The sequence below is a fragment of the Carex rostrata genome, chromosome 26 (assembly GCF_964058835.1).
Source record: "Carex rostrata chromosome 26, lpCarRost1.2, whole genome shotgun sequence".
Lineage (NCBI taxonomy): Eukaryota > Viridiplantae > Streptophyta > Magnoliopsida > Poales > Cyperaceae > Carex > Carex rostrata.
In genome coordinates this window covers 5,367,995-5,383,525 of record NC_135943.1, presented here as the reverse complement: position 1 = coordinate 5,383,525, position 15,531 = coordinate 5,367,995, and the positions used below count along the sequence as shown (strand labels likewise).

The following is a 15,531-nucleotide window of genomic DNA, read 5'->3' as shown; positions in this document are numbered from 1 at the left end:
TGCTACTATTGGTGGATACTTTCTGGTATTGGGACAGCAACTTGTACAAGGCTGTACCAGGTTAACACCTGTCAGTTAGCAATGAGGTTTCTGCTGATATGGCAAATCTCAGATTCACGACATAATTTTATTTGTTTAATTCCTTATCTTACTAATTGAATGTACAATATGAATTTCAGAGGTCAAGATCCCCATATCAATACTTGCCGCTGAGCTTGACCAGACTACGCCTCCAGCACTGGTTAAGCAGTTTGAGGAAATTCTCTCTACCAAACCCGAGGTGATTAATTTGAATTTATTGACTGACCCTTACCCCTTAGAACTCAAATTAATCCTAAGGTGTTACAATTAATGATCCAACTGTCCAGTCAACCCAGCATACTGGATCTTCCGGCAGGTTTTTTTGACCCGTTACAGGTTGGCTCATGGCCCAGCTCTACCTGTTTACTGAACTAATACATTTTTTACAATGCCTTAATGGGGTTTAGGGAAGCACTAGGAAAGCCAATTCACTTACCATCAGTTCCAGTCCATTTTGTTCGTCTGAGATCTAATATGGATATATTTAAAATATTTTCTGTACTATAAAGGGTGTGGTTGGGTACTTGGGTTAACTGATGACTTGCATGGGTTTTCCTATATCTACGGATTTCTTGATCTGTGACTGGTGGGATTGAGTCTGATCCTTGCATAAACACTATAATAATGCTTATCCATCTGACCCAACTGGATCCATTGATGCTTATAAACTAGTCATTGCCAATATATGAGGTGAGCATACAATTTGAAGCTCGATTAACTTACTATATATTTTTCTTATAATCTTAATTTGCAAACAGGTGCCAAGCTATGTGAAGATATTTCCGGGAGTTGAACATGGATGGACTGTACGATATAATGTCACTGACAAAGTGGCCGTAAAGAAGGCTGAAGAAGCCCACAAAAAAATGCGACAGTGGTTCGACAAATATGTTAAATAAATAAAATGATGGCTGTGTATGATGCATATGTTTCAGTTTTACGAATGTCATGTCAAAGATCAAAACTGAGAGAGTTTGTGGTTATATCTAATTATGGGATGAATTTTAATAGAATAATAAGGGCTTGAAATTTGAAGTATGGTAAATTTAATATGTGATATTATATTGGTGAAGATGTTGTTAAGTTTTACCGCTGTATGTGGTTTTTGTTGTTTCTCTGAAAAGGAAGTTTCCTGTGCTGCTATTTTTGCAGCACAGATTGGATGGCCTGTGGGGCCTACCTTTTTTTTTTTATCCAACGAAGGAAAAAAGCACACCCGTCCTTCGCATAGCCCATTAGAGAAGTATACCTCGTGTTATTAAACATAATTAAATAAGTTATTACAAGTTGCACCGAACACAAATTATTTATAAATTGAGAAATAAAATTTAAGAATTTAAAAATAATGTCACTTGAAAGTGCATTTTTTGTTAATAGATCAGAACAATAATTCTATTTTCTCTCAGTTTGCATAATCTTCATCTCTCAGTCTTTAGCCAGCTACGTCTAGAAATTAAATAAAATCAGTTTGTTGCCACCCTAACTGCAATAGGAAGGAATAGGATACTTGGAACAAAATAAATAAACAAATAAGAAATTAAATAAAATCCAGAGGATAAGTCTTTTTTTCCTTTTTACGTGTAAGGCCGACAACAATTTTTGCACATTGGACCCCGCGCCCATTCTTTCTATATAAAGGCTCAAAAGAGCTGCTCTGTTTCTCCAACAGAAACCATTTCTTCCTCTGTTTCTTTGAAACAATTAATTCATCTCCACCCTTTTCCCTCCCCTACCAAAAAAAAAGGAAAGCCATGTCTCACCAAGACAATAACAAGAACAAATCTCTCAGAACCCCTTTGCTTGACCAACATGTCATTAATGTCACCATACAAGAGACAGAGGTAGAGGTGCCACTCTTAGGCAAGAAACACAAACACGCCATGACAAATTCATTGTCCAAATCACTCACCGAGGCCAGAAAGATTCTCTCCCTCGCCATGCCCATGATTCTAACTGGGCTTCTTCTCTACCTTCGATCGATGATCTCCATGCTATTTCTTGGTAGACTCGGGGGCCTTGCACTTGCCAGTGGATCCCTTGCCATTGGATTTGCTAATATCACAGGCTACTCTGTCCTCTCTGGCCTGGCTATGGGGATGGAACCCATTTGTGGCCAAGCTTTCAGTGCCAAGCGCCACAACCTCCTCGGCCTCACATTGAAACGAACAATCCTACTACTACTCTGTGTTTCCATCCCCATTGCATTGTTATGGACATGCGCCCCATTCTACTTTTGTGCGGCCAAGATGAGTCCATCTCAGGCGCAGCGCAACAATTCATTCTCTACTCAACTCCTGACCTTCTTCTTCAATCTTTCCTCCACCTGCTGCGCATTTACCTTCGCACCCAATCGGTTAACCTACCATTGACCTTGTGTGCCACACTAGCAATTGTGCTGCACCTACCCATTAACTATTTATTTGTCTCTGTTTTGGGCCTTGGAATCAGAGGAGTCGCTCTTGCCTCTGTTTGCGCTAACCTAAACCTCATTTTCTTCCTCTTTTTATACATACTCTTCTCGGGCGTGCACAAGCGTACTGGTGGGTTCTCTCTGTCTACCGAGTGCTTCAAAGGGTGGGGGTCGCTTCTCTCTCTAGCCATACCCAGTTGCGTGTGTGTCTGTCTCGAGTGGTGGTGGTACGAAATCATGATTATTCTATGTGGTTTGCTGCTCAATCCACAGGCAACCGTTGCTTCCATGGGGATTCTGATTCAAACCACTTCTCTCATCTACATTTTCCCCTCATCCCTCAGCTTTGGTGTATCAACCAGTGTGGGGAATGAACTCGGTGCAAACCGACCAAACAAAGCCAAACGCGCCGCAACAGTGGGTATGGTGTGCGGTTTTGTATTGGGAATGCTGGCATTCAGATTTGCAACATCTGTACGAAATGTGTGGGCCCATATGTTCACGGTGGATCCAGCAATCATCCATCTGACAGCAACTGTACTCCCGATTCTTGGTGCATGTGAGTTAAGGAACTGCCCCCAGATAACAGGGCGTGGTGTATTGCGTGGCAGCGCACGGCCAAAGGTCGGTGCACACATTAACCTTGGTTCATTTTACGGGGTGGGAATGCCAGTTGCTGTTGCTCTGGCATTTTGGTGCCGACTCGATTTCAACGGTCTGTGGTTTGGTTTGCTGTTTGCACAGTTCACTTGTGTTCTTATCATGATTCCTGTGATTCGGAGCACAAATTGGAAGTCTCAGGCTACAAGGGCACAGTTACTGACAGGCGGGGCCCATGCGGTGACAGAGAGGTTGTTGCGCAATCCGAGTCGTGAAGCCACTGGAGACAGAGAGGGGATCGATGAAGCATAATTAATTTCACTACTTTCTACTATCATCTTAATTGGAAAATTAAGCACAACTTGATTATATATTAATTTGTTCAAATTTGAAATTCTCAATACTTACTAGTTACTTCTTCTTTTCAGATTGTAAGGCAACAAAAGTATTCTAATTTTCCGTTAGATTCATGTATCACAGAAGGTATTGGATCAAACAGTTCAAAAGCATGGAAGATATATATGGTCAAACTGCAGTATTGTGTTTGAAGAATATTTTTTTTAGAGAATTTCTTAAAAACTAAAAAATTACGTACTTTTCCCTAAATTTTATAATTACATATTTACTATTATAAATTCTAATAACTCAACATTCAAATTATTTTTTTATTACATAGTAATCTTTTCTTTGAACCGCAACTCCCGACCCTTGCGAAAAAAGAAAAAGAAGAAATAAAGAAAAGCAAATCATAAAAAAAAAGTGCCATTTCTGAATCAGAAAAACATGACAAAGCAAGAATTACACACATAAGTCGCCATTCATGCGGCTCATGCTTCTAAATTTTGGCAAATGTTCTTCAGATAATCACTCTTGTACTGATTTTTTTTATAAATTCATAGCATTAAATAAATAAAATAAAATAGATTTTTAACATCATTTTTGCAAAATATCGAAAACTAACAATGACCTCCATTATACAATCCAGCTCTTCAACCGCAACGAACTACGTACTGAGATCATATTAGTTTTTGGACATTGTACAAAAATGAAGTTACATATGCACATTTATATCCCTTACAGTTCCCCATTATCAAGCCTATCTTCATCACTTCCCAATGTGCCCTCCAGTCGATGCTGATCGGAAAATATTGTTGTGCTTAGCGATTGAAGTAGCTCTTTTGAGTCGGTGTAGAAGGTACATGCCTCTATACTCATGTGTTGTGCTGCCTTCATGGCTGATAGGATGCCAATGCTTCCATCTGGAAAGGTGATAAATCTAGGAAGTGCTGCATCTCATACCGAATTAGGAGCCCTTGCTCATGTAAATTATACGGTGCGCTGGTAAAGCCCCATGTATAGCTTTCCACAGAAAAAGCTTAACCTTTGGGACTGTGTCTTTTACCGCCCACACCGATTCCATATCCCCGAATTGTGCATTGGCGCCCCCTGTGCAGTATTGCTTTGTAATCCTTGTATAGTTGTATACCCCTTTAACTGAGAAAATACCAGAATGAGTCAAGTTTGAAGAACAGCTTGTCCTCTGTTTGGCTTCTTGCTGGTACCATGGGGATCTCCTCTGATATAAGCTGGGTGTTGTAATATCCAAGCAGCTCATGCATTTTGCTTTCATCCCACCCCTGCCCCTCAGAATCAAATAACTGGCATATATTCATCTGTCTTTGAGCATTGTCCCTCGGCTTGAGCTGTTACCAGTTGCTATACCAAGGTTGTGCAAAAATGTAGTACTGCTGCCTATTCGCAATATACCAGAAAATTCCTGACACTAGGAACTCCCTGCTTCCATCACAGCCTTCCATAAATTCTTTGTAATAAAGGCAGTATTTAGCAAATTCAAATTTCTCAATCCAAGGCCCCCCAAGCTCTCATCCTAGCATTGAAATATTCAATCCCCTGTGGTACCAGAAAAGATACCATTACCAAGAATACCAATTCTATGGAGCTTGGGGTCTTGCTCTCCGCATTGAAATTGCAGAATGTTATACAATGGTTATTTAAATTGTTTTTCACGGAATACCAGCCGAGCAATCTGGCCAAGTTGGGGAAGCACCATTGACATTGGCTGAAAAGTTAAAATCACATTAGTAAAAAAGAAAATATTTTAGGAAATTTAATACTTCAATGGAAGGCTTCAATAGAAGGGAGATACTGAGATGGCTCTAAAATGGTCTTCAATGGAAGGTTCCAGCTCTGGCCTCTACACTTTATTAATGGTCTTTAATAGAAGGCAGAGAAAGTGTTGTGCACTATGCAATGTTGTGACTTATAATACCATCATAGATGCACTATGCAAGAAGCACTGAAAATATATTATAGTTTCTCCCTCCTCGCAGAGTACATCCATGATGGCATTATAAGCAGCAACATTAGAAGAAGCATTTTTACTGCCTTTGTACGAAATGAGAATGGGAGAAGAATGACATCCTCTAGTCAGAGTTCTAGTTCCCAATCACCTAATTGGAATGGCGGCGCATGTCGGTTTTACCTAGATTAGATATTTGCAATTGCAAGCGGCCAGGTCTCTTGTTTCCATCCGACAAAACTAATTATTTGTATTATTAACCCAATCAAATTTCTTAAATGGGCTGGGCTACAATTTTCTGTTGAAAAGCTTTTCATGGTTGTCTTTTGTTTTCTATTTCGGCCCAAAATGACCTCGAATGTGTTATTGGCTTATTCATTGAATTAAATGTTTCTCTTTCGAAAACCATTAAAAAATGTTGTTGAATGGAATTAATTTCTGTCACAATTAATTGGTTTAATATTTTCATTCAAATTGTTTTCAGGTTGGACGAAACCTCAAGTCTAATTAAAATGTCTGCTAGATAAAAATTCATAGACAATAGTAATGGTTGAAGCCAATATACATTGCAAACCATGTGCACTGAGCCACTGACCATGCAATGTAATAAATTACAGAATGTTTCATTAGGAAAGGCCATTCAACTTTAGCTGTATCATTTTAGTTTTGATGAAAATTACAACAAATTGTGAAATGTTGTGAAATGCTGGAGATGTCTTCTCACTTCAATTAAAACTTAAAAGCAATTGAACTTGATGTTCATAACACACATAGCCTCATCTAACAACATTGAATTTGCATACAACACAATATGGATTTAAACTGACTGACATATACAAAATAAAGACAAGTAAACTAGAATGCAAATCAACCAAAAAAAGCAAGTCAGAAGTGTGGCTGAAAAACACCGAATCACCCAAAAGAAAGAAAAAAAAAAGAGTCTGTCCACGAACACTTCTATTGTTACAATTAACACCAAATGGAGCATCTCAAGGAGTACACAATAACTGGTTCCAGAGACGTCAAAAGGAAAATTTTATGCCAAAACCCAAAAATTACACAACATCACAAAAAATGGAAATGTGAACTTTGTAACAGCAAGTACCTCACAAAGGGCATGAATTGTTGCATACCAGTCTTCAGCTTGTGCCTCTGTATCATGCTCAAGATACATGTACTAAAAAAATGCAGTACAGTAGGTCATTCAACTCATGAACTGTAATATTTAAGGGCTTAATTTCCGAAGGAAAATTTTATGGAGGACTTTTCATGCAGTAGGTTCTTTTGAATCCTCACTTTACTTGTCTCCTCAGATTTGTTCTCAGTCGAGTCAAAAATAACAGCAAACTGATCCTCAGTAACCTCATACACCGGGAAAAAATAACCAAGTTCATGTCTAAAATTGGCCACCTGAAACTTTAACCACATATTGGCATGAAAGAAAACAAAGAAAGATACATTTCTTAAGAGGCTTTTTGGACTCAGACTTTGTCAGATACTGAGGTGCTCTCATCTTCAACATATACCCTCTTTTACAAAATCAAGAAAAAAATAATTTAAAAAAAAAGAAAGAAAAATCAGCGAAAGTCTCACTGATCTATTTGACCGACTATCAAATTTAGAAAGCCTCTGTCTGAATGGCCGATTAATGAGGGTAATTCACATTCTTTCATAAGTTTACCTTATCAAATTAACTTTTTCCATTGTTCATATCTTCGAATTAGATACCAAAAATAAATTAAATATCAGTAAAAATCTGCCAAGTAAAATAATTTTGTTCCTTTTGTACAGTATTTGGCATACGGATACCGTGCGAAGCTTTCTGAAAGATTCAACCACCTTAAGAAAATATATCTAGAAATAAATTTTGCATGCCAAAATGAGGCGGCCATTGCTCGTCAGTTGTTTTAGCATGCCCCAAATCTAGAAGAACTTACAGTCGTATGATTTTATACTTTATTTCTCATATACACTCAAATATTGATGGTTATTTTAATTTCTTTAGATGTGTATCTTATTATATATGTTTTACAACAATTAATCTTTGCAGAAAAAAGCATTTGTCACCTATGCTACTGAAATAGTGAATTGGGAGCAAAATATTATTTTTGAGCATTTGAAGTTTGTCAAGATACGCTACTTTGAGAATCACAAATTTGTATTGATATTTGTGAAGTTCTTACTAGCAAATGCTCCGGTACTAGAAAAATTGCAATTTGAATATGAAGTTAAAGACCTTGAATTTAACAAGAAATTTGTGCAACTGAAAAGAGCATCCAACGAAACCGAAATCTTTAATGCCGGAATCATCATTCCGAGATTGTGAATCTATTTCTGCATTTGTATTTTCGTATGCCTTATAGAATACTAGTCACTACTTGCCAAAATGCCATGTGTTTAGTATTGATGTTGTATGTATGATAAATTATATTAATTGTAATTGTTGAACAACAAGAATCTAGTTTAGTTATATAATATGCAACCTCTGTTTTCATATATTATTATTCATTTTACTTTAAAGTTTGATTATGTTATTTTTTACTGTTCTATATAACCATTAATTGTACAAATTTATGCAATAACACAAACACTTGTATCTGAAATGTTATGGATAATTCACATACTATAATTTGTCTGAGAATTGGTGACAAAAACCACTCGATTGAAACATCAATCTAGAATTATTTAAAATAAAGTACAGTCTGACATGACCACCATTATTTCACAAGTGCAAAGCATCCTGAATCGGTAAAATACTTCTAAAATATTTTAATTATTAAAAAAATAGTCATGGTTAACCTTTGAGTCCGTCCAGTTCTTTAATAATGGGACTGATGAAAGTGTGTGTATATATACCTTTAATAAAAAAAGAACTTTTATTGGACAACATGTTTATATATTCTTCAACACTTGTACAATTATCTATTTTTACATGAAAACTTTCAAATTTTTTAATTTTCCGTCAAAACTTCATATTCATTGATTTATCTATTTGTTAAAGAAGATAACAGAGAGGATGTGATCGAAAGGAAATAACTAGAGAGGAAAGAGGATAAATTAATAATGAAATAATAAGGATAAAATAAAATGGGAAAAGACAGGTGCATTAAAAGAGGGTATGAGAATTCTGGATTTAGGCCCACCAAAATGAAGCAAAGCTTATTAAATGGTTAAATTTATCTATTTCCGTCAAAACTTCATATTCTTTTATTTTCCTCTTTGATTTAGATCGAGAAGATCAACACACGCTTTTTAAGTAGTAAGGTTAACGAATTTATGGACCTGTGTCAACCAGCTGGCGGGAATGAGATGTCAAATAGATTAAACGATCAAAATTTATCTTAATATATATAACTAGTGTAGTGCATAAAGATTTAACATCTCGACTTGACACGGCTTGCACGTGCAAGGACACGGCAAAACACAACATGATATGTTAAGTGCGTTGTTTTTTTTTTTTTTTTTTTTTTTTTTTTGAAGGTCGACATAGCCGACATTTTGATTGATAAGAAATTATAATTACAAAGCTCGTTTAAGGAGAAATTAATACTAAATATTTACAAGGACCACCAGAAATACTCTCAACCTATCCTATCCCAGTAACTTGTACACGTTGTCTGCCTATAGTCATCCTGCTGCGCTAGTTGTGACACCCGCTGAGGCGTTAATCTCTTCTGCGTGAATAGTCGTCTGTTCCGCTCCTTCCACAAGGCCCAACATCCCGCTGCCCAGTATCTATCCCATTTCTGTCGCTCTAATGGTGTCATCTTTGTCCTCGTCTTCCACCAGAAAAGTATCAGCCCATCGCTTGTCATCCTTCGTACCGTCGGCCCTCCCAAGGATTGCCATACCTGTTTTGCATATGGACAGTTGTACAGTAGGTGGGCCGCTGTTTCCATCCCCGGGTCCTGGCACAAATGACATCCTAATTGCACCTGACAGCCCTTGATTCTCAACATGTGCTGAGTGAGCAGTCTGTTTTGCATTGCCACCCATAGGAATAATCTGATCCTTTCCGGTATTTTAACCTCCCACAGAGCAATGTTGATTTGGTTTCACACGCCCGAATCTTGCATCATCCCATATGCTGAGGATGTTGAGAATGTTTCGTTTGCCGTCCATCATCCCATATGCTAAGTGCGTTGTGTCTATACATTTGTGATGTCAGAGATGAGTATACATTTAGCGATATTAAATAGATTAGGAATGACGAATCTCGCAAGCTTAATTATATACCGTCTCAAGCTAAAAAAGGTATGCAATTATATTAATTATATTAATTGAATTATTAAATTTTAATTCCTATATATCTTTTTTGAAAGCATCAGGCACCATATGTGGAATTAATTGATTGAAAATGAGAACTCAATGGGCAAGATATTTAATTATCTTTTTCTTTTTGCCAAACCGGAGGAGGTGACTGACAAGGAAGATGTCGGTTCTTTTTTTTTGTCAAAATTTTAGAAAAATACGGATAAGATATACGGATCAATTTGCGCTATGCATAGTTGCATACTATCATATATATCCTCACTCGTATAAATTACTTGAGAAATAAATTAATTAAGTAGTTCAAAAAAGTAATCTGGGGACAATTATAATTGTCACATCTTCTTCAAAGGATTATTCTGATTCAAGCTCTCCAAATACAGACTATTCAATTTCATGATTAATGAGTTATAACCTCGTCCATACACCTAACCTTCGAGGAGTTCGTATCCTCTGCATTAACTCAAAAAGGAATCTTTTGAGTTAATGTGTCTGGACCATCCGATTAACTTTAAGATTCGTGCAAACTAAATCCGCACTAATATTAAACACCTCCATGTTTTAGGCGGGACCTGGATTGGCTCCGTTTACAATCGGACGGCCAATATGTATTAACTCAAAAGATAGTTCTTTTGAGTTAATGCAGACGATGCGGACTCCCCTTCGAGATCCTTTAAATTGATCAGCCGCCAGCGCCCATTCCAACCTCATTTTAGAAATTTATAATAATCATCAGTAGATCACTTGGATAAACCCCAAATGGCCACCTCACAGTGCTGTGACAACCCGCCGACTCTGGACCCGGTCTACGGCAAGGGCACGGTTGTGGACAACTTCGGGGGACTCAAAACATACATCTCTGGCACCTTCGACTCCTCCAAGCCCGCCATCGTTCTCGTCTCCGACGTCTTCGGTACTTCCTAAATCCTCGTGACTTTTTTTCTAGAAAGTCAATTTTATTTATTGCTTAATTGCTTAATTTATCGTTTCTCCTGAGACTGATTAACGTTGTAGTTTCGTATTTGACGCCTCTGTCTTAGTTCTATGTTCTGAGCTTGAAAAATGCCATGACGGGTTTGTATTAGCTGTTATTTACGCGGAATGAAACGGAGTGTAACTTAAATGTTATTTGACACTAATGAAACGGGAATATAGTCTTTTTTTTTTTTCCAGAAAAATAAAATCTAAAATTTACGGAGTGGAGCTGATGTCTTTTATCTCCAGGGAAGGTTTGTTAAATCTTGGTCGTCCATTTGAATCGGATTCCAAGCCGTAGGATCAAATTCGTACGGTTCATTCCAGACTTCCAGTGCTAGAGTCAAATGCCTAGGATGTTCTCTTTTCTAGTTTTCTTTTATGAGGAGGGTTCAAATGCCTCCATGTTTTTGTGTTAGAAATTTATTTTAAAACTCAAAATTTAAATAATATTTATCTTAATATTAATGGTTTTTAACTTTATGATTTATAGAGCTAATTGTGAATTAATTCAGTTTCTACATAGATGTTCATTATCTATTGCCTCAGAAAATCAAATCCAATAGATATTGAATATGAGCTGTGCGTGGCATACTGTTATTCATTTTAATCAATTGAAAAGCATAGCACAGCACTTTGCGCAAGTATCCGTTTGAGCTATACATGATGACCATTCATTCCTCAAATTCAACCGTTCAATTTCTTTAATATATATAAAAACTGAAATAGAGAATGAATGAGTATGTTAATTGTCATAAATGCACATATTTATCTTGTGTTAATGTCATTTGCCTATAAATAACACATGATATTTCAAGAAATGATTATCCCAATAATCCATTCAACAATTCACATTCTCTTGCTCTTCCTCTTAGCTCTATAATTCATAAAACTCAATTTCTATTCTCCCACAAACAAATATTTTCTTTATAGAAAACATATTATTCTGCTATCATTGTTGAAAGAAGCTACATCAACCTCTACCACGGTTGCGCCCGAAGGTAGAGGAATACCGGCGTAACTTGGGGCAAGCTTAACCGATTATTCCTGCGCTTAGGACGGGAAGTTGCCTTAGGTCCGCATTTTGCAGCTCCGGGTAATAAAGTTTTAATTATATTCTTGATTATATTTTTTAATATAATTGTTATTTATTTAATGATCAAAATTCAGATTTAAAATTAGTTGGTTAGTTCATATTTTTCCAACAATCTAAGGCAAATACCCGTAATCTGAATTTGATCAAATTAAAATTCTGATTTTAATTATCTTATATATTGTAGAATTAATTCGTGGATCAATTTTAATTTAGTTGATCTATGTTACATTGTTTAATATGATTATTAGAAAGAAAATAAAACTGATTACACTTCTGTTAAGTGTTTGGATAGTAATTAAAATAAATCCAGAAATCTGGATTTTCAACTTCTAATTTAAACTCTTTAAATTAGATTGTGAGCTAAATATAAAGTTATTTGAATGTATATTATAGGTTGATATATATTTATAGTTATATTTTGTAGACTCCAGTTTCTTAAAGCTTTAACGATTAATGAAAGAAATTTGATCTCCAATAAAAAATATATATATATGTTACAATAAAAATATTGCAGAAAATTTAAAAGTTAATATACTGATCCTACCAAACTATTTAAAAAAAAAAAAACCAAAGCTCTCAGAATTCTTATTAAAGATTTAGAAATCTGATTTTTTAATCTTAACTCAATAATTAGAGTTACAAGTTATTTTCTGAGAAAAAAAAAAAAAAGGAATGAAGTTACTAGATTATTTAGTAATTCCTATTTGTAAATAAAATAAAGTTAGCAACATAATACAAATAAATTTTTAGGTTCATCGGTAAATAAAAAAAAATACCATTGAATATAAAAAAAATAATTAATAAAGAAACATTAACTGTGAGCAATGATTTATCATTACTCTTGTTTTTTATAACCGATTAATATAATTAATTATTATAAATAGAAAACTGAAAAAAATCCTAATTAAAGCTTTTATAATTGCCTCTGTAATTAATTTCATTAATCACATTACCTCTTTAATGACCAGGGAAACCAAAAGAAACTCTTGTTTCTTAAATTTACACATGAAATTAGTGATAGTTACATATAGTGGTACAACCCATCTAATCAATATTAATATTGATAATTTATCTCATCTAATGTTGTTCATATAATTAGGTGAAATATTATATTTAATATTGTGGAGGTTTTGACTTAAGAAGTCATTTTAAGAGTATAGTATAATGTGAATATATAATTAATAACGTTATTTAAAAAAAAAAATACAACTGACTAATTACATCATAATTACATCTTTAATGTTCTTAATTATCATTAATGATCGGTAAAATATTGAATATGAAATGTAAGATGTGTATATTCCCATGATACATTCCCATTTTTATAACAAAAAAAAAACAATGCAATGTCATTTTTGTATCTGATCAATATAATTGATCTTACATCTCAACTACTTAAAAGGGAAATCAAAATCAGAATTCGAACTCATTATACTAAATCAATAAAAAAAAAAATTCTGATTTTTGAAATTATTATCTGGTCATTGTAAATTCGGAATTATAATTGAAGACATTATTTCAATAATGTTCATGATTAAAGAATTGCCGACATCATGTTCATGTCGAGATATTAAGTATAAAATATTTTATACTTAAATAACTATACAAGATACTGTTTGATATATAAGGTATACATATATGTATATAACTAGAAATCATAACTAGGTGATAATCGGAATAACAGTTTAGATTATTTTTATCTAAATTTTATATATCTAATGATCTGGAAAATTGAATAGAGAATATAAGCATCAGCAAATATTGATGTACACTTAAATGTAGTAATAGTATATATTCTGACGAACTAAACTATTTATTTTTTACAAAAAAAAAAATATAAATATCTTGACTATATACTACTATAGGTACTAAGACTCTCTAAGTCTTATATAGTTCTATGTATACAAATAAGAAACAATATAGTTATTAAAATTTGTGTCAGTGAAGCAATTGATCTCAAAATAAATGAATATATCTGTTTTATTTTTTATTACATAAAAGTAATTGACATCTAAAATAAAACAAATAAAAAACTCCAACATACAATTTTCAGATTTGATTATAGGATTCCAATTTTAGATATTATAATAAATAAATATATTTAATATTTTATTGTGAGATGAAATAATTAAATAAATATATATTATTATAGTCTGAAAGATTACTAAAGTAAAATTGAAAATATTTAATACTTCTGAAAATAAATAAGAAAGTGAAATGTGGGGGTATAATTAAAAAAAAATAATAATAACTAAAATAATTGTGATCAATTTTATCATTTTTAATCATGATTACTAATTCGCATACATGATTCATAATGTTAGGAAATAATTAAATAAGATGTCAATCTTATTTTTGATATATAAAATAATAATATGAGGTTCAAATGATTATTAAAATATTTATAAATCTATCCTAAGTTATATATGGCATGAAATTATTAATGCATAAATTAAATTTTAATATTGATTATGCATTTATAGAATACTTTAACATTATGTTATATATAGTTAATTGTGGAGATTAAAATGTTAAAGAAATATTAAATTAACCCTACGATATGTATGGCATGAATATTGAATATATGTCCTTGATTTTAATTTTATGAGGAATTATGATAAAGTTTAATAAGAAAACGAAATGTGGGGGTGTGAAATAAAATGTACTCATTTAATTATTGATCATGATAACTAATATATATATATATTGATTGTGATTATAGCTAATATGTATTAAATGAGATTACTTTATAATTTTCTCGTATGTTGAAAACAAATGTGAGAATTTAAATTATCATATATCATGACATGAGGTGATAAAAATTTATTGAGATATACATGCTTAATCTATCTTGATGTCTTAAATTACTTTGATTGTATTAGAATGCATGATTTTGACATTCTATTGAAAATACTATTATTGTTAGCTCATATATTTTATTCTAAAGTATGTGTGATTAATTTTATGTCACATGATGCTACAAAATTAATGATATGTTTCTAAAAGAATTATTTCTAATTATAATTATTTGGTGAATATTATTTTGCAAGTTTTTTATAAATAAAAAAAATTACTTGCATGCTTGAGCAATAAATGATAATTCATTGACATGAAAATGTTAATGATGGACTAAAAGTTAAAGTCCATATGTATATAGGACAAAAGTCCTAGAGTCATCGAGGGGGATGGGATTTAGCCTAATGGGCCAATCTGGTGTGGGAACCCAACCTCTGTGATGGGCGATCCCCTGAAGGGGGTTCAATGGGTAAGAACAAGCAGATAGGTTGGCCAAGGAGCACAAGAATATTTTAGATATGGAACTTCCGTTCCAAACCCATCCCTATGGTGATTAGTGCTCCTGTGTAGTGTAATAAGATGAGTATCCCAAGTCGGTAATTCGCGAGATGTGACTCTACACACATCCCAGAGGGAACTCTTCTATATGAGAATGACCGTATATAAAAGGCCGCGGCTACTGAGTTTAGGCAACCCGTAGAATATTCTCATGAAAAAATCAAGTTAATGTGCATGGCCTCAAACGCACAACCCGCGATGTAGTTTTCTGTACTGTGTGTGTAATAATGTAAGTTCCGATCAAAGGAATCGTTGTTCAAGACCTGGTTCACTCCGATCTCCTCGGACTGAAATTATTGACACTAAGCGAAATTAAAACATTTTGCCCAATGCACAGTATAAACAATGGTAGCAGAAATATTTATATATATGTTTTTTAGTTTATTTATTTATTTTAAATTAAATTTTGAATTTTGTGGGGGATTG

The 15,531-nt window shown here is 33.9% G+C and overlaps 1 protein-coding gene and 1 pseudogene across 3 annotated transcripts in view; both read left to right on the top strand.

Annotated features, from left to right (window-relative positions):
- The window catches only part of LOC144544527 (endo-1,3;1,4-beta-D-glucanase-like), a 28,311-nt gene that overhangs the window by 2,418 nt on the left and 10,362 nt on the right, over positions 1-15,531 (top strand). Inside the window, exons 6-7 of one of the 3 annotated variants that reach the window (XM_078293046.1) lie at positions 180-280; positions 840-1,178. The exons of 1 other annotated variant lie outside the window; for it this stretch is intronic. In XM_078293046.1, coding sequence (XP_078149172.1) covers positions 180-280; positions 840-980 — 242 coding nt within the window. In that variant the 3' untranslated portion in view covers positions 981-1,178. Of the gene's footprint in view, positions 1-179; positions 281-839; positions 1,179-10,386; positions 10,594-15,531 lie in introns of those variants that run through there. One more of the 3 variants, XM_078293048.1, reaches the window with a different exon arrangement.
- Positions 1,833-3,403, top strand: LOC144544023 (protein DETOXIFICATION 49 pseudogene; annotated as a pseudogene).